Source organism: Podarcis melisellensis, assembly GCF_964234715.1.
Source record: "Podarcis melisellensis genome assembly, chromosome: 11".
NCBI lineage: Eukaryota > Metazoa > Chordata > Lepidosauria > Squamata > Lacertidae > Podarcis > Podarcis melisellensis.
The window spans coordinates 18007569-18027765 of record NC_138543.1 but is presented as its reverse complement, the minus strand read 5'-3'; the positions used below and the strand labels follow the sequence as shown (position 1 = coordinate 18027765).

General features: G+C 42.2%; 2 protein-coding genes across 3 annotated transcripts in view; both read left to right on the top strand.

Moving 5' to 3' along the window:
• Positions 1-5137, top strand: part of LOC309379943 (craniofacial development protein 2-like) — a gene marked incomplete at its 3' end in the record, with an annotated part of 444433 nt that extends 439296 nt beyond the window's left edge. The window contains exons 2-3 of the mRNA XM_081929469.1: positions 2461-3466; positions 5130-5137. Coding sequence (XP_081785595.1) covers positions 2482-3466; positions 5130-5137 — 993 coding nt within the window. The 5' untranslated portion in view covers positions 2461-2481. The remainder of the gene's footprint in view (positions 1-2460; positions 3467-5129) is intronic.
• The window catches only part of PRR16 (proline rich 16), a 117960-nt gene that overhangs the window by 29894 nt on the left and 67869 nt on the right, over positions 1-20197 (top strand). The window lies entirely within an intron of this gene.

The window sequence follows — 20197 nt, the reverse complement described above, 5'->3', positions numbered from 1 at the left end:
AAACAACCACTGGAAGTGCTCTGTCAACAGATTAGAAATAAGGACAGTTACCACCAGCTCAATGTTTTGTTTAGTTTTTTAGACCATTATCAGCATATGAGTACACCCTAAAGCTGTGAGATCTGGTATCCTTAGAGGCAGCTTTCATTTATAAATGAGGACCGTTTCACATATAAATATCATTCATCTCATGGCTTCATCCTTGATGTGTGAACTGACTCAACCGAAAACCAGCTTATTTCAAGTTACGTGAAAGTTCTATGCTTTGTATTTGATTTGTGATGAAAGTGTGTGAAGCTTGCATATAACATAATCACCCTGATGCTTTATATGAGGCTCAGTGATGATGTACAAGTGACAACATGGTTGTCTTGGTGATTTTATAGCATCAAAACCCTGACAAGCTACCCTTGAGGAAAAGTGAATAGTGTGTGGGTATGATGTTGTTGTTGTTATTAAAAAATGCCTTGTTTTCATTCTGGTCAGGCTCACTAGAACACAATGAGAAAAGATAGTTCACAGCTGGTGTTATATCTAGTTTTAACTGAGGAGATAAGCCAGTATTTGGTCTGTACCATTTCAGAATGAATATGGGATCTCACATGATTAAATGACTCTCCTGATAAAGAACTAGCACACCAGAGGGAATTTTAGACTAGAACCCTTTCCCCCAATATGATAGGCTTTCTTTTTGACGTGAATGAACAATTACTTACATGAACCTTCCCCACTCAGCCCTCCCCATCCCAGACACAGGTTCACTTCCACTGTGAAAATTAGGCCTAAACAAACTGAAGTCCTGTTAGTGACTTCAAATATGTTACTGACATCCGTATTAAAATGCTTCTTCTAATTCTTGTATTCAAATCCTTTGAATTTATGAGTTAATCAAAAGCTGTTTTACCTGGTTAACAATGCTGTAGTACTTTGAATATGGGAATTCATCAGAAGTAGTATTATTCTCCTTTTTCAGAATCAGGAAAGGATGTTAAATTTTTCATGAACATCTTCCCCAGCGTTTTAAACCTAGCCTCAGATGAAACACTTCAGAAAGCAAGATGTCTTACACATGCAGATTACTTATCAAGATGACAATTGTGCCATGGTTGCTAATTATTTATTTTATATTGGCAGCCAGTGCAGTTCCCTCAGTACCGGTGCTATATGCTGATGAAAGGCAGCACCAGACACAAACTGCGGCCCCACAAGCCATGGCATTAGGGATGTGCACGGGCCACATGATATGATTCAGATGTGTATTCGTCATTTTGGAAAGAAAGAAAAAATCTGTTCTGATTTGCTCTGTGGTCTGTCTGATTAGAGTCATGTTTTGGATCTGAAGCAGACTTTGTTTCCCACAATCCACAATATATGAACTATCAAGTACCTGTGCTGTTGGGAATCTGAATACATGCAGCTACTCACACAGAGTCAATTAAGGTGTGGCAGACAGCCAGAAGGCAATCTGAAGGAGTAAGTTTGCCTGGTGATAACAGAGACATGGAGACAGCTCCCTGATTGGTCAAGCTCTCACAAGGGAGTGATAATTAATGGCCTACTAACTGGAATGTGTTTGTAGTTCAGAGGTTCAGAGTTCTGTGTGTCAGTGTAGGAGTTGTGAGTGGTGTCAGAGAGAGCTAGCAAAAGATCCGTGTTCTGTTCTTGTAAATAGTCCACTGTATATAATAAACACCTAACTACAAGTTCCTGGTTCCTGCTTTATTCCTGGTTCCTGCTTTGTCTATCCTGTCTGCAGCCAAGTTGCCAGTTGCTTCCATGGATTCTGCGTGTACTCTGCTAGGTCTGGCTAAGGTCCTGCAACTAGTCAGAAAGTTGCGAAACACCAATAGTGGATAAAATTTGAAGACATAGCAGCCTCTTCAAAGTGAGTTAAGACTGACAAATTACAGTCAAACACGTCCAGGAGTTTTGGGCCTGGACACCTTTTTTCATTTATTTAAGGAAATGTGTGTTTAATTTAACAGGAGAATTGGATGAAATTTGCAGCGGTGGTTACTTCTTCTAAAGCCACGAGCCCTACTAGATTTCAGAAGGTTAGCTGCAGTGGATTCACTACAAGGGCAGCCATTGCAGTTTAGGGTATGTAAAAAAAGTACAGTGGTACCTCAGAACTTAAACATAATCCGTTCTGGAAGGCTGTTAGACTTCCCAAACGTTGAGTCCGATTGGCCGACAGCTAGGTTTTTGCACAGCGGAAGCTATGTCAGACGTTTGTTCCTTCTGGGTTTTCGGCGTTTGGGAGCCAAAATGTTTGAGAATGGAGCTATTCTAGTTCCAAGGTCCCCTTCATGGATCACTGCCTTGCCGTGGCGAAGGGGCTTGAAGAACTCAGAGAAGCTATGAACTATGCCGAGCAGGGCACCCAAGATGAACAGGTCATAGTGGAGAGTTTTGACCAAACGTGATCCACCTGGAGGAGGAACCGGCAAGCCACTCCAGTATCCCTGCCAAGAAAACTCCATGGACAAAGACAACAGGCATATAAAAGATATGACGCTGGAAGATGAGCCCCTCAGGTCGGAAGGCGTCCAACATGCTACTGGGGAAGAGCGGAGGGCAAGTACAAGTAGATCCAGAGCTGATGAAGCGGCTGGGCCAAAGCCGAAAGGACGCTCAGTTGCGGATATGCCTGGAAGCGAAAGGAAAGTCCAATGCTGTAAAGAAAAATATTGCATAGGAACCTGGAATGTAAGAACCATGAACCTGGGTAAGTTGGAGGTGGTCAAAAATGAGATGGCAAGAATAAATATTGACATCCTGGGCATCAGTGAACTAAAATGGACGGGAATGGGTGAATTCAGTTCGGATGACCATCATATCTACTACTGTGGGCAAGAAACCCGTAAAAGAAATGGAGTGGCCCTCATAGTCAACAAAAGAGTGGCGAAAGCTATACTGGGATGCAATCTCAAAAATGATAGAATGATCTCGATACGAATCCAAGGCAGACCTTTTAACATCACAGTAATCCAAGTTTATGCACCAACTACTTGTGCTGAAGAAACTGAAATTGACCAATTTTATGAAGACTTACAAGACCTTATAGAAGTGACACCAAAGAAGGATGTTCTTCTCATTATAGGGGATTGGAATGCTAAAGTAGGGAGTCAAGAGATAAAAGGAACAACTGGCAAGTTTGGCCTTGGAGATCAAAACGAAGCAGGGCAAAGGCTAATAGAGTTCTGCCAAGAGAACAAGTTGGTCATCACAAACACGCTTTTCCAACAACACAAGAGACGACTCTACACATGGACATCACCAGATGGGCAGCATCGAAATCAGATTGATTATATTCTCTGCAGCCAAAGATGGAGAAGCTCTATACAGTCAGCAAAAACAAGACCTGGAGCTGACTGTGGCTCAGATCATCAGCTTCTTATAGCAAAATTCAAGCTTAAACTGAAGAAAGTAGGAAAAACCACTGGGCCGGTAAGATACAATCTAAGTCAAATTCCTTATGAATACACAGTGGAAGTGAAGAACAGGTTTAAGGATTTAAATTTGGTGGACAGAATGCCTGAAGAACTATGGATGGAGGCTCGTAACATTATACAGGAGGCAGCAACGAAAACCATCCCAATGGAAAGGAAATGCAAGAAAGCAAAGTGGCTGTCCAATGAGGCCTTACAAATAGCGGGGGAGAGAAGGCAAGCAAAATGCGAGGGAGATGGTGAAAGATACAGGAAATTGAATGCAGATTTCCAAAGAATAGCAAGGAGAGACAAGAAGACCTTCTTAAACGAGCAATGCAAAGAAATAGAGGAAAGCAATAGAATGGGAAGAACCAGAGATCTGTTCAAGAAAATTGGAGATATGAAAGGAACATTTTGTACAAAGATTTCCATAATAAAGGACAAAAGTGGAAAGGACCTAACAGAAGCAGAAGACATCAAGAAGAGGTGGCAAGAATACACAGAGGAATTATACCAGAAAGAAATGGATGTCTCGTATACCCCAGGTAGTGTGGTTGCTGACCTTGAGCCAGACATCCTGGAAAGTGAAGTCAAATGGGCCTTAGAAAGCACTGCAAATAACAAGGCCAGTGGAAGTGATGGTATTCCAGCTGAACTATTTAAAATTTTAAAAGATGATGCTGTTAAGGTGCTACACTCAATATGCCAGCATGTTTGGAAAACTCAGCAGTGGCCAGAAGATTGGAGAAGATCAGTCTACATCCCAATCCCAAAGAAGGGCAGTGCCAAAGAATGCTCCAACTACCGCACAATTGCACTCATTTCACACGCTAGCAAGGTTATGCTTAAAATTCTACAAGGAAGGCTCAAGCAGTATGTGGACCGAGAACTCCCAGAAGTGCAAGCTGGATTTAGAAGAGGCAGAGGAACCAGAGACCAAATTGCAAACATGCGCTGGATTATGGAGAAAGCTAGAGAGTTCCAGAAAGACATCTACTTCTGCTTCATTGACTATGCAAAAGCCTTTGACTGTGTCGACCACGGCAAACTATGGCAAGTTCTTAAAGAAATGGGAGTGCCAGATCACCTCATCGTCTCCTGAGAAATCTCTATGTGGGACAAGAAGCTACAGTTAGAACTGGATATGGAACAACTGATTGGTTCAAAATTGGGAAAGGAGTACGACAAGGCTGTATTTTGTCTCCCTGCTTATTTAACTTATATGCAGAATTCATCATGCGAAAGGCTGGGCTGGATGAATCCCTAGCCGGAATTAAGATTGCCGGAAGAAATATCAACAACCTCAGATATGCAGATGACACAACCTTGATGGCAGAAAGTGAGGAGGAATTAAAGAACCTTTTAATGAGGGTGAAAGAGGAGAGCGCAAAATATGGTCTGAAGCTCAACATCAAAAAAACGAAGATCATGGCCACTGGTCCCATCACCTCCTGGCAAATAGAAGGGGAAGAAATGGAGGTAGTGAGAGCTTTTACTTTCTTGGGCTCAATGATCACTGCAGATGGTGACAGCAGCCACGAAATTAAAAGACGCCTGCTTCTTGGGAGAAGGGCAATGACAGGCCTAGACAGCATCTTGAGAAGTAGAGACATCACCTTGCCAACAAAGGTTCGTATAGTTAAAGCTATGGTTTTCCCAGTAGTGATGTATGGAAGTGAGAGCTGGACCATAAAGAAGGCTGATCGCCGAAGAATTGATGCTTTTGAATTATGGTGCTGGAGGAGACTCTTGAGAGTCCCATGGACTGCAAGAAGATCAAACCTCTCCATACTGAAGGAAATCAACCCTGAGTGCTCACTGGAAGGACAGATTGTGAAGCTGAGGCTCCAGTACTTTGGCCACCTCATGAGAAGAGAAGACTCCCTGGAGAAGACCCTGATGTTGGGAAAGATGGAGGGCACAAGGAGAAGGGGACGGCAGAGGACGAGATGGTTGGATAGTGTTTTCGAGGTTACCAGCATGAGTTTGACCAAACTGCGGGAGGCAGTGGAGGACAGAGGTGCCTGGCGTTCTCTGGTCCATGGGGTCACGAAGAGTCGGACACGACTAAACGACTAAACAACAACAACAACAAGTTCCAAGGTACCACTGTATTAATTTTCCTCTTCCATAGTGGTTTGTGAAGAATTGGTCTGAAAGCTGCTGATGTGACAGATGTGTCACAGGTAACAAACCTGTCCAACTGCAGTCAAATAGGTCCAACAGCTTTTGTGCTATGTACCTTTTAAACCTAAATGTGATTCATCCTCCATGTGGTTTTCTTTGTAATTAGCCCTCAGTTGCTAAGGAGCTCTCTTTCTCCCCTTCCCTCCTTCTACTTTTCCCTTATCATTCTAAATTCCAATTCTGGAATGGTCCACCCTTCCTTCACTCCACCCTGGCATTTCCCTTATGGTAGATAGTGAGATCATTTTTCTCTGGTAAGACACAATACAGTAGTATATGCACTTTATGGCTATATGTTTGTCCAAGTAACAAAACACTATGAAGTGTTCTTTATGGTCCTGATTTCACTTGCCCCTGCTTCACTCTGATGAGGCACTGATCCGCCTGCTTGTGCTTGGGATTTGGCGTTTGAACAGAATAAATGCACACCCCTAGTGAGGAGAGCTATTGTTTCCCCCCAAAAAAAGACAATGTTGGAAACTGCATTGTGGGTGAATGCATGATGTTGGGCAATAATAGCTAAAATTCACATTAGATGTGAACCGAGCTATTCTGTATCTTTTTTCGCCCGACAGGATTTGGGAAGGGCAAGATTATATTTTACTTATGCTTCTCATCTGCTTTATTTCTTTTGGGGTGGTTTATGTGGGCTGATTGCCACATAAAATATACTCTGAAGGCATCAGTGGAAGTTGAAGATTTGTGTGCATGTTGTAGCAAATGGCGATCATTCTTGTGTCCTTGCCTTCTAAGGAAATCTGCTAAATAATCTAAGTAGACCATGCAGTTATTTCGCTGTCCAGTTGTTGCATTATATTTTTAGTGAAGTGTCACGTTTCTCCTGAAATAAAAATAACCAAGTTTAGTTGTTCTTGGTTTTTATTGGAAGGTTCAGTGGAGACAGCTGAGAGACTAGATGTATGTCAGGCAAGAGAAGGTGAACAAATAGTGCTGGGAGGTTTTGATTAAATCCCCAAGATAAGAGGATCCCACACAGGAGGATAATTTTAACAAATCAGCTAAAATAATTTACATGTCATGCTGTGTCTATGTGTATTAACTCAGATGCCCAGCAAAAACAAAACAAAACAGACTTAACCAGATCCCTCAGCTTTTCAAATATATTTGTTGACCTTATTTGAGAAAATAACTATGACTCTCCCATAATTTCTTCTGGGGCTTTCTCCCAGGTGCCCCTCCACTTAGACTAAGTTTGTAATGGGCCCATTAAAAATTTTGGATCTGAACATATTTAACTTCTTGGGTAGATTCTAAATTGTACCTTTTTATTTAGTGTAGGGCTTCAAAGCACAAGTCTTCTTTTTTTTTGAAAAAAACAACCAAGTAAACCAAATGATCAAGCATAGAAAGAAGTGCATTTTGGAAAAAGGAAGGGAAAAAAAGAAAGGGAAGAGAAGGCAACAAATGAACTTTTGCTGGTTACTTTGCTGGTTATAGTTACCTACTTGGGCTGAGCTGAGTTTCAGAAGTGTGATCAGAGTTCCTTACAAAAGAAAGTTTCTAATAGAGAACCATCTCTATAATGACCCTGCACATACATCATAAAAGGACTGGCCAGCTGCAACTAGCTGAGGTATTGTGAAAATAAGAGTTATCCTAAGAATGTGTACCCAGAAACAAAACTATCTGTGCAGGACTTTCAGAAGAGTAGTCTATTTGCGTACACAGTAGGGGCACCTTTGCTCTGTTTAGAAAAGGAGTGACTAAGATGCGTCCCTGTGGCCATACCTCTGCCAGCAGCCTCTGTCATCATGATCAGTGGTCTGGGGTGATGGGAGTTGTAGTCCAACAACAACTGGAAGGCCACAGTTAAACCACCCCAGTTTAGAATGCACAGTTTGGTAGAGAAAGTTTCAGGGAAGACAAAATGGAGAATTATTAGGAATTAATGAGGTTCATGCTCAGTTCATCCTCTGCCCTGCAAAGCTAGCAAACCAAAAAGATTGTGAGGGCAACAATAGTAGTGTTGCTTCTCTCACCACTGACAGCTTTATCAGTGATATGAAGAGAACTTCTGCTGGAGGTCATGGGAGACACGATTGAATTCAGGGTTTCACCTTCATTGGCCAAACAAATAATTGCTTCAGTACTACTTCCCTCTCACAATATCACACAGAACAGACACCTCATCTGTTCCAGATATTGTATTCTCAACATCTCGGTTTTACCTGAATCCATCTTCAGTTTGTTGACTCTCGTCCTTGTAATGGTATATCCATGCAGTGTAATAGATACAGTACTTCTGATGATATTTATCCAGTTTTAAAACTTGTGGGGGAGGGTTGGAATGGAACAAATGAGGAAATGTTTAACTTCTCCCAGAGCTTTAGCACTTTGCCAGAAATGTACCAATTTAAGATGCCTAAAGAAAAAGGCTGTGAGAGGTGTAACAATCCTGAAATGAAAACATAAAAGGCAATAATTTAGACAGACAGGTCAGCTGAATTTCAATAGCTCATTATTCCTGAACTCAGGATTACCTGGGTCAAAAGCACTTGCTACTCTGAAATGGATTATAATTATTTCTTTGCCATTATTCTGAAGATAACGTGCTTTTTGGTGATAACATAAGAGAAACTGGTCCATGCTGTTTTTCAATTAGTTTTCACTTAGGCTAGTGGGAAAACAAACACAGAAAATAAATCACTGTCATTTAAACTGAGCTAATTTATTCATTTTAAAATAAATATATGTATAAGACATTACAGATGCATGGTAGGCTCATTGAATAGCTGAACAATTCATAGGCTGGCAAGCACAGTAAAACATTGTATATAACTGTTAGCATGTATATTTTGTAGTATGCTATGCTCTGTGATTATTTTAATTTAACTACCATGTGTTAAATTCACATTAAGCTACATTTTCATCACAAGATGCTTCTAAACTTTGCTTTTGAATCACTACTTTATTATACAGTTTGTTGAGTGCAGGAATATTAGCTGGAAAGCATCAAACAAGGATAGCTTAGAGTAGGGAAAAGGAACTTCTTCTTTTCAATATTTGCACTGCAGTTTATCACACATTCCATCTCGAACATCTCCATGGATTCAGATTTAATTCAATGACCCCCTCCTGAAGATATCCCCATTGGAACAGAGATAAGAGTGTTTTAGCAACTTAATACTCAGAGCAGCAGAGCTTGCAGATGTGTTAAGCCAATCTGTCTCACACAAAAATGCAATTAGGGTAACACCCAGCTGCTCATTAAGTTGACAATACTGAGATCACCATGTATCTTTTTCCAGAGGGCATAGCCATGTTAGATGGTTGCAGCGAACCAACAAAAAGTCTGTGGGGCCAGCTTGCATGGACTAGAGTCCACTTATTCCCCTTATGCCATGAAAACATTCTTTACGTTCAGCAGAATACCAGTCATTGTGTCAGCAAATCATACATAACTTGGAGTTCTTAGTTATTTCATTTAAATTGCGAGTGACCTTAAAATTATGTTTTGCGTTTCAATTTCAACTGAATGGATTTTAAAGCTGGTCTTCTAACTGGACTAACTACAAACACCCTAGACAGGGGAAATGTCTAGGAATGGCACTGTGAGCTTGTGCTCTGCAATTTTTCAGCACAATAAAGGCTTCGTTTGCAGCAGCTCCAGGGAATCTCTGTACTTTATGAAGTAAGAATATTGAGGTGTCCCTTCAAGGGGTTCAGCTTCTTAAGGAAGACTGGACCTTCAGAGAGAGCGTACCTTTTAAGGCTCAAACTGGTCGGGAAATGAACAGAGACCAGGCCAGGATATAGAAAAGCAAAGTGGCTACAAGCCTGATCTTTATTAAAGCTGTTGCAACAGAGTGCTCCCCTCACATGCAGGAGAGAGGAGGAGGACCCTGGACAAAGGTGTGCAAGCCCTAATATAGACTTATAGGTAGCTCAAGATCACCCCCAGAAACATCATACATACATCACAGAAGGGGTGTAGCCCAAGACCACCCCCTTAATATCATCAGAGAAGGGGAAGACTACAACAGAAATCTGAGTGCATTGTTTTTTCTCCTGTCTGCTAGGTTACTTGGTGATGATGATGATAATGATTATTATTATTATTATTATTATTATTTATTTATAGTTTCCCCAGCCACTCTGGGTGGCTTCCAACAAAATATGAAAATACAGTCGTCTGTTAAACATTAAAAGCTTCCCTAAACAGGGCTGCCTTCAGATATCTTCTGAAAGTCTGGAAGTTTTTTTCCTCTTTGACATCTGGTGGGAGCGCGTTCCACAGGGTGGGTGCCACTACCGAGAAGGCCCTCTGCATGGTTCCCTGTAACTTGGCTTCTCGCAGCGAGGGAACTGCCAGAAGGCCCTTGGAGCTGGACCTCAGTGTCCAGGCAGAACGATGGGGGTGGAGACGCTCCTTTAGGTATACCGGACCAAGGCCGTTTGGATTGGATTACCTGGGCATTCTTGCCACTCTTTTCTTATGATAGCTACTCAACTAAATCCAGGTCACAGGTCACAGGTTTACCCTGTTCATATCTTAAATGTGCCGTTGAGACAGGATTTGTGAGCAAAGAGACAATGGGGAGGCTCCCCATTTCCTTCGACCTTGCAGAGAAATATTTGAGGTCAAGTTGGAAGAGAGAAAATGGTTTCAGGACTTTTCTGTGGGTTTCAGATATGTGCTTTACATATTTGTATTCTTATAAAAATATAAATGTTTGCTTGGTACATTTATGAATATCTCATTCACACACACACACACACACACACACACACATGACCTTAAAATTCCTATAACACTTTATATGACTGTGATGCTCCTATTAACCCCCCAAATAAAAATAAAAAACCCAAATCCTTTAAATCCACACGTCGCTTTCCAGACTATTTTAGACCTGATAAGAAGGCAACCCGATCTTTTCCACCTCTGGATTATAATAGGCACTGCTCTAGCATTTGGACAGAGGGTATGAAAGGGTCACAAGTGCAGCTAATAGAATAATGGCCTCAAGTTGTCACTATAAAGAGAAATCGTGCTCACTGAAGAATGAATAGCTTTGCATGCAAACGGGGATGCTATAATATCTGGAATAGCAAGAACCTTCCAAGAAATGGATTTGAAAGCGCCCGCAGTAGTTTTCTGGTTTGTTGAAAGACACAATCCCTTTCACTCGGTTGGTGAAATAATTTGTGGGCTCCAAGAGACAGTCTGTGACAATTGTAGAACAAGGTAGCCAAACTATCAGAGGCAGGGTGGATGAGTCTGCCATTCATTGTCTCAGTGCAAATCGACTAGTTCCCTGGACTCTCATATTTCTGTTTGCTTGGCAGCTGTTCACAGATGTCATAAATCAACACTGAGGTCCCTGCAGTAGAATAGTTCTGGCTAGTGCTGAACAGTGAGTCCTAATCTCTGGAAATTTATTTGCAGGCTTGTTTTTTTTGTTTTTTTTTACTTGCAAGTTGTTACCAGCAGATAGCATTGATTGCCCCTTCTTTGATTTGGCAAGTTTAGCATAAGAGTCTATGGGATATGGATGAGACCTATATATATCATGCACTTAAAGGGAATTGAAAAGCAATCAGTTGCTCTCATTTACAAGCCAGACATTATCTGATTTTTCCTCCTCTCCTCCTCATCCAATTCTTCACATGCCAGAGGGTTCTAGAATATGGGCTAGATCTTGTTTCATAGAAGTGTTGTTGGTCGGCGTCCATAGCTCACAACAGCTAGGTTTGGCACCGGACCAGCACATGTTGTTTGAAACTTCGGAGGAAGATCTCACAAAATATGAAGGGGTGTATTTCTTTATAGGATAACTCAGCAGAATTTTGGTGAGGAACTTTGGAGAAGAGAAAAGCTTACCCTTATGCTTCAACAAATTTTGAAATCTGCTATCCAGACAGGAAGTAAATGGCAAGCTTGTGCAATGTACAGTAGAATAGGTCACTTTATAATATCACATCTATCAATCACACTTAAGTTATCCTACAAGGCAAGATCAGGCACATTTTGTGATGCAAACAGAAGACTAAAAAGCAGAGCTAACATGAGCAATATAGTTATTGTTACAGTATTTAGGCATCTGAAGGCAGCCCTCTTTAGGGAAGCTTTTAATATTTGATGAATTATTGTATTTTAATGTTTTGCTGGAAGCCGCTCAGAGTGGCTGGGGAAACCCAGCCAGATGGGTGGGGTATAAATAAATAAATAATAATAATAATAATAATAATAATAATAATAATAATAATAATTCTATCTTATTTCTTATAAATCCATCTTGATGTAGGCTTATAGTACATATATACAAGGTTGCTTCTGGCAAATAAATTATTGGCCTATGAGCTGATTAAAAAAGCTAGACCATGTGCATATGCTTCTGAATAACAACAACAACAACAACAACAACAACAACAACAACAACAACAACAATAATAATAATAAATAATTTACACCCAGCCTATTTGGCTGGGTTTCCCCAGCCACTCTGGGCAGCTTCCAACAAAATATTAAAAATAGAATAAAACATCAAACATTAAAAACTTCTTAAACGGGGCTGCCTTCAGATGTCTTCTAAAAGTCAGATAGTTGCTTATTTCCTTGACAAGGGCTTCCTCCTGCTTTGTCATAATATTGAAGAGAGAAATCTCCTGCATGCCACTTCAGTTTTCAGAAATACTGTTTTAGGTCCTAATATAAGTTACCTTAAAGTTCACCCCCATCTGATTTGGGGCAACTACCCTCTTTCCCCAGTAGCTCTGTGTGTCTGATCCAACATTATTTAGGAGGGGTCCCAATCTACCAAAGAGGCTTGTTGTGGGACATTTTTCCCAGCAGGGGAGGAGTGGGCAGGAAACTTTCCTTCCATGAACTTCCTTAACTCAGGATCCAAACCATTATGTCTGTCTGTCTTTGTGCCTGAAGGGGTAATTGTCACTTGAGTATCTGCAGGCACATTCTGCACAGATTGAGAAGTGTTCTGGCCATGCATATTTTGGAGATGGTCACTTGGAGAATTCCCATCTCTAAATCTTTACATTGCAGCTGTTGACTGTGGATTCGAAGCAACTGATGGACCTTTAAAAAGTAGCATGGGAAGAGGCTTTTAACATTTTTCCACTATGAAAAAAAATAGTCTAGAGAAGAAATGCCATTTGAAGGTGAGGCCTGCACATTCTTCCCGTACAACTCATGTGTTTAATGTGTCTGCCCCATAGAAGCCCTGCTGATACTTGCCATCACATATGGGGAACAACAACAACAACAACAACAATAGTAATGCCATTCTGGGTGGCTCCCAACAGAATATTAATAATAATAATAAAGCGATAAAACATCAAACATTATAAACTTCCCTAAACAGGGCTGTCTTCTAAAAGTCATATAGTTGTCTATTTCCGTGACATCTGATGGGAGGGCGTTCCACAGGTTGGATGCCACTACCAAGAAGGCCCTCTGCCTGGTTCTCTGTAGCTTCACTTCTAGCAGTGAGGGAACTGCCAGAAGGCCATCGGAGCTGGACATCAGTGTCTGGGCTGAATGATGGGGGTGGAGACGCTCCTTCAGGTATATTGGGCCGAGTATAAGGAATGAATATTATTGACAATGAACAGGGGCCAGCAAACTTTTTCAGCAGACCTTGTAGGGGGCTGGACTATATATATATATTGGGGGGGGGATGAATGAATTCCTATGCCCCACAAATAACCCAGAGATGCACTTTAAATAAAAGGACACATTCTACTCATGTAAAAACACGCTGATTCCCAGACCGTTTGTGGGCTGGATTTAGAAGGCAATTGGGCCGGATCTGGTCCCCGGGCCTTAATTTAGCTACCCATGACACTGAAGATGGAAAAAAGGCAAAATGTGGAAATATTGATAAAAGCTTCTTTTGAGTGTGTAGACACATCTCATTTGCACCCTTATGGAAACGGTCATTACTATGTCAAGTTAGCACTATGGATGCTTTAGCTGAGATTCGTTCATTGCAAGGGGTTGGACTAGATCAGTGTTTTTCAACCTTTTTTGGGCAAAGGCACACTTGTTTCATGAAAAAAATCACGAGGCACACCACCATTAGAAAATGTTAAAAAATTTAACTCTGTGCCTATATTGACTATATATAAAGTAATTCTCTTGAATAGGAATCAAATAAACACAAAGAAAGTCTTTTATAATTACTTTATTATGAAATAGTAAGTAAACAGAAATATCTCCTCCTCTTCCGGGCCTCCTGGTGACTCAAGTCGTGACATCTTCTTCTCTCCGCTGCTGCGCACACTGTGCTCGGGCGGGAAGGAAGTCGGAAGATGATGTCCTACTGTGATAGGTCCAGGTTGGAGTCTGGACCAATCACAGCCCGGACATCAGAAAAGTGGAGGGTGTCCCCCTGAGGAGCGCCAATCGGCGCCCCTGCTGGCCGAGGGTGGGGTCAAAAACCCCACCCCACCCATACCCAGGACACAGTCCGGCGCCTGCCCAGTGGGCGGAAATTTGACATTTTCTTTTCTTTCGAATTTTTCAATTTTTCCTACGGCACACCAGGCAACATCTTGTGGCACACTAGTGTGCCGCGGAACAGTGGTTGAAATACACTGGACTAGATGACCCTTGGGGTCGCTTCCAACTCTACAATTTTATGATTTTAAGCCCAGTTTTTAAAATTAAAGCAATGGCTGTGCATCAGAGTTTCCAATCAACTGCAAAAAGAGCTTTAAGTTCTACGCACAATTACCTGTAAATATTGAAATAAGTGGGACTTGCTCTCAAGAAAACACGCAGAGGATTGGTTTGCCAGACTGTGTGTTGGTAGATCTGCATTTTACATCTGCTCTGTAGTGCCTGGAAAAGCCCCAATGGCTTAATTGGTTTTCCTGATGCACCAGCTATTAAACCTTTTAAATTACTGTTGAGCCAAAAATGTATCACAGTTATATCATTCAAATGTGGGCTATGATCCAAAATAGTATATGTTCTGTGCATGCAGAGTTGTTTTTTTTTAATACTGCCCATTTACTTTTCTGAAGTCATTTCTTAAATGCTGCTCCTTTAGAATTTCTGACTATTTTTTTAAAAAAACCTTCCCTAAGTTTATAGAAAGATTTTGCAGTAGAATTTAATGGGAACCCATAGGGAGATGTTGTGGATTGGTATGCTATGGCAATAGAACACTTTAATGTAAATTAATTTAATAGAAATTTAATTCCACTGGTACAGAGTTATTTCTCTCCGATTTGCCCAGTACGAATTTCTGCTGGATGGTGAATTACTGCTGGCTGCTCTTTCATATCCTGGTTGCGAGGGGGGAAAGATCATTTGGTTGCCCACATTCTTGTACATGCTGAGCCGAGAGAAATATGGATGTGTACCAACATGCAGAAGCTGGAACATTATTTTTCAAAGGCTGCAAAGAGCAGCAATGAAAGTACTTCCTCCCTCTGTAGAAAGCTCATGAAAGCCCTTTCACTACAGAGGTGGAACTGATAACATGTTTTCAATTTCAGCTCTTCGATGAAGGGGCTTCTCTGTGTTGAAAAGAATGCATGAGATAGACTGTTGCTGTTTCAGCCTTTGCAGGGAATTTGTGGTATGAGCAACCAGACATTTTGTGCATGTGAATTGTCACTAGGCATGCTCAGCCCCTATTCTGCAATGCATGTCTGCTGTGTAAAACTGGACAGTCGTACCTTGGTTCTCAAACAGAATCTGTTCCGGAAGTCTGTTCGACTTTCGAAAACATTCAAAAACCAAAGTGTGGCTTCTGATTGACTGCAGGAGCTTCCTGTACTCAACTGGAAGCCACGAAAGCTGTGTCGTACGTTTGGGTTCCAAAAAATGTTCTCAAACGGGAACACTTACTTCCCGGTTTGCTGCCTTTGGGAGCCAAAATGTTTGAGTTGCAAGGCGTTCCAGAACCAAGGTATGACTGTACTTGTGTGTTTATGTGTACTGAATCAGTGCATGATTGTAGTTTGGAAATTAAGGCTATAAGAACTATTCCATGGACTTTCCATGCATACCTGTGCATAGAGCATAAACGGAGGAAACACCATACTTTGGAATGAATGCTTGTTTATATTTTTCTTTTCTTTTTTCTGTTGATTACTTATGTTACATAGTTTTAAAAACCAATAAAGCATTTAAAACAACGGAATCATAGGCAGCAAATGAAAGGGAATGAGGACTTAACCACACAGCACCGTATCATCTAATTGTGATGGTAGTAGAATCCTGTATTATCTACAGAGCAGTGAAAACTGCCTCAAGCAAAGTTGCAGTAGGGAACGGGATAGTTTGAAACATCCTCAAAGTTAATCAAAGTTCCGTTTTGATGAGTAGAATCCACTACTGTGTGGAGAATTGCAATGCTTATTTTTATGTTTATATTTAGGTCATTAAAATTCAAAATGTAAATATATTGCTATATTTTGCATTTTCTTCACATTGGTGTTTGCATGTGAGCATGCATTATAAGACAGACTTAAGTTCTGGTATCTTATTTATTTATTTTAACCCCTAGAGTTGAAATCTATAGCAGAATGTGTCCAAGTATTATTGAAGTGGCCAATGAATAATACATTTTAGTTAAAGAAACGATTGCAAAGTCAGGTGTAAATCCACTGAATTATGGCAACTGGATAACTGGAGAATTTAACAGTGGATGCTTGTGTAAGGGAATGATGATATAGTTGGGTTAATCAAGCACAAAATCAAGAACATGGGGAAGAGCACAGATGTTGGTGCAAAAGACAAGAGATTGAACATGTACACATAAAATAATATAGAATAAAAAGAGAGTGATGTGCAGCATCAGCACTGAATCAGCAGCGTTCAAAACTCCCATTGTTCTAGGCGCATTTTGCGACAAGGAATTTCATTAGTGTGAGCAGTTTCTGAGCTCTGGGTGCAGTTCTGTGCCTATGATTTCAGATTAAAATTGCAGAGTGGAAAGAAAGGAGGACCTTTTTTTGCCTGCCCACTTCAGCCACTCTTTGAAGACTGGAGAAGGGGACCCTCTTAAGTATATTAGGGGGACAGGCAGGAGAAGCATGGCTTTGTTTTTTGCAGTCTTCAAATGAGGACTAGGCTATGTGGAAAATGAATATAAGATATTAGCTGCAGTTCATTCATTTTCAGCTTTGTATTCTTGTTGTAGAAAAGTGCACCTAGACATTCTGTTATTGTGCCCATAACCTAGGTTTAAGGTGCCATTTAGCTTCTAGCTTTCATATCTCAGTTTCCAAAACCAGGAAACAATGCCAGTTCCATGCCCCTAATCACATACCAATGCTCTTAATCCGGATTGCCAATGGCTTCTTCACATTCAGAGTTGTCATCATAAGGCAGGAACAGGGCACCTGTGGTGTTACAGATAGATATTGCTGGACTTCCAACTCCCATTGGCCCTAACCAGCATGACCATGGATCTAGAACTGGCCTCCACAGTCACTTACGGACTCACTGTTAAAACCATGTTCTTGGAAGACAATCTTACTCGGCTATGAGCGATCGCCAAAGAAGAAGAAAGAAGAAGACCATTGATCAGGAATGATGGGACTTGCTTGCTACAATGGAATGTGCCTCATTCCACACTTTCTTGGTCTATCAGATGAATCATTAGGCCAGGCATCACAATGTCTCTAGAGTAGAGTAGTGGTGGAGAATAGGGCTTCTTACTCTTTCACATGCATTCAGTTTGCCCTTCAAGTGACCCCTTCTTTCTCCAGTGAGTAGTGTTCTGTCTTTGGTGTGATTGGGAGCAGGTCTCGGCCTCACACTCTTTCCACCCTGCCCATTACCCTTGTTTATTTTAATGCGAAATCCTCATGACCCTGCATAATGGAAGTGGCTAGAAAGTAGCTTCTATACTGCGAGGTCACTGAGCGGTGCTAAATCAATGTGACACCTCATGCGTTGCCCTTTGAGAGCATGGGGGCAGGAGCGGCAAAGCAGATTTCAAGCATGAGACGAAATATATTCACACAGAAGACATCTGAAAAGATTCCGTGATTCTACTTTCTTGCTGATCGTAGGGCCCATGAAAGGCTTTGAGGTGACTTCGGGAAAACTGTTTAATTAGAAATGGGCGCCAATCCTATACTCACCAGCCCATGGGCCAGGACTGGCCCATGAGGGGGTCCGGTTTGGCCTGTGAGGTCATTTTCTACAAACCACAGCCATCTGCTTATCAGCTGAGGTCAGCTGCTGGGCAGGAGAATAGGGCTAAATCCTGCGTTTGGCTGCACATCTGGTTCCCAACAGAGAACAGGCTCACACAGCCAAGGCGGTGGGATTTCATCTCCACTCATCATCTGATAAGCAGGGGTTAAATGTTGCTCAGTTCAAACAGGCCCACAGGGGGAAGTCTGGCAGTTCTGGTTTTTGGAGTCTCAGTACACTTCCTTCCCCTTCTCCCCCTTTGCCAGAGTCAGGGCAGAGTGACTTTGAGAAGAGAACAGGGGAGAGGAGGAAGAGGGGGTAAGACTGAAATAAACTCCTCAGAGCTGTTGGCTTGCGCTATCCTGCCCTTGGCAAACAGTGCACATTTTTTCCTTCCTCCTCTTTTGCCTGTCAGCAGCTTTCCTTCAGAAAGCTGTCCCTTGGTCAGGGCAGAACGACTGTGAGAAGAGGAGGAGGAGAAGAGACAGACAGGAGAAGCTGGACTCACTCTCTTCCTCTTTTTGCTTCTAGCCTGGCAAGGGAGAAACTGAGAATCAAAGGAGCAAGACGCAAGCCCAACGGCACGGAGGAAGAAGAGAGCTCATTCTTACTCTCTGCTCCTCCTTTCCCCTTATTGTCTTCTCACGGTCACCCTACCAAGACCATGGTGAAAGGAGAGGAGGGAAAGAAAGCACTATTGGCAAAGGGTTTTCAAACAGGATTGCACTGAACTTGCTCCCAGGACTTCAAAGCACAGCATCCCCTGGTGTCAGGTGATTATCAGGCGAGTCTCAGGTGGACAGCACTTCTCACCTGTCACATTTGGCCCACCAGGGTGGGTGGGGAGATAATGATCTGCCCCCCATCCCATCAGAAAAGGTTGCTCACCTCCGGTTATGCCTGGTTTCCCGGACGCAAGCCCGATTGAACTCATTGATTTTGACTTTTGAGTAGGCACGCAAACATTTCACATTGTAAAGGACTTCCGACGTCTTAAAGAAATCTCCACTCCTGTTGCTACAAACAGCAACCGTACTCGAATTTTTCAACGTTATCGCTTCCCTGTTGCCACATTGCTTGAAGTGGCTGCGGCGGCAAGTGGAGTTGGTGGCCGCTCTGAGAAGGGAGGCCAGGCGTTTGACTTCTAGCGGCTGGTGAATGCTGCGCCATCAGTAAGTGTGGCTGGCACGGAGCTGTTCAAGCATGCCTTGGTCTCCTCTTGTCTCTTCCATTTCTCAGTCTTTCTACTTTTTATTCAGTATAGGCATTGCTGGTCCTTGTATAGGACCTTGTAGGAATTTCTTTGCCCATCAGCTGGTCTTGCTGGGATTTTGTTTTGTTTTGTCCCTATATATTGATTTGGTGGCAGGTGTACTTAGAGAGGAGGAGTTGTTGTTTAGTCATTTAGTCGTGTCCGACTCTTCGTGACCCCATGGACCAGAGCACACCAGGCACTCCTGTCTTCCACTGCCTCCCACAGTTTGGTCAAACTCATGTTGGTAGCTTCGAGAACACTATCCAACCATCTCGTCCTCTGTCGTCCCCTTCTCCTGGTGCCCTCCATCTTTCCCAACATCAGCGTCTTATCCAGGGAGTCTTCTCTTCCCATGAGGTGGCCAAAGTATTGGAGCCTCAGCTTCACGATCTGTCCTTCCAGTGAGCACTCAGGGCTGATTTCCTTAAGAATGGATAGGTTTGATCTTCTTGCAGTCCATGGGACTCTCAAGAGTCTCCTCCAGCACCATAATTCAAAAGCATCAACTCTTCGGCGATCAGGCTTCTTTATGGTCCAGCTTTCACTTCCATATATCACTACTGGGAAAACCATAGCTTTTACTATACAGACCTTTGTTGGCAAGGGGATGTCTCTACATTTTAAGATGCTGTCTAGGTTTGTCATTGCTTAGAGAGTGGCAGCCATTAAATAGGTTCATTGGCCACACTGTTTGGTAGGTGTGAGGTATTATCAGGTAAGGCTGAAGGACGTTGGCCCAATGTTTCCCAAGTTTTTTGGGCCACCCTCCACTTGGTTCCATAAAATCATCCCCAGTACCCCCAACCCCCACTGAATGTAATAATAATAATAATAATAATAATAATAATAATAATAATAATAATAATAATAATTTATTATTTATACCCCGCCCATATGGCTGGGCCTCCCCAGCCACTCTGGGCGGCTTCCATAAAAACCAAAAATACAGTAAAATATCACACGTTAAAAACTTCCCTGAACAGGGCTGCCTTAAGATGTCTTCTGAATGTCAGGTAGTTGTTTATCGCTTTGACATCTGATGGGAGGGCGTTCCACAGGGCGGGCGCCACTACCGAGAAGGCCCTCTGCCTGGTTCCCTGTAGCTTCGCTTCTCGCAATGAGGGAACCGCCAGAAGGCCCTCGGCGCTGGACCTCAGCGTCCGGGCAGAATGATGGGGGTGG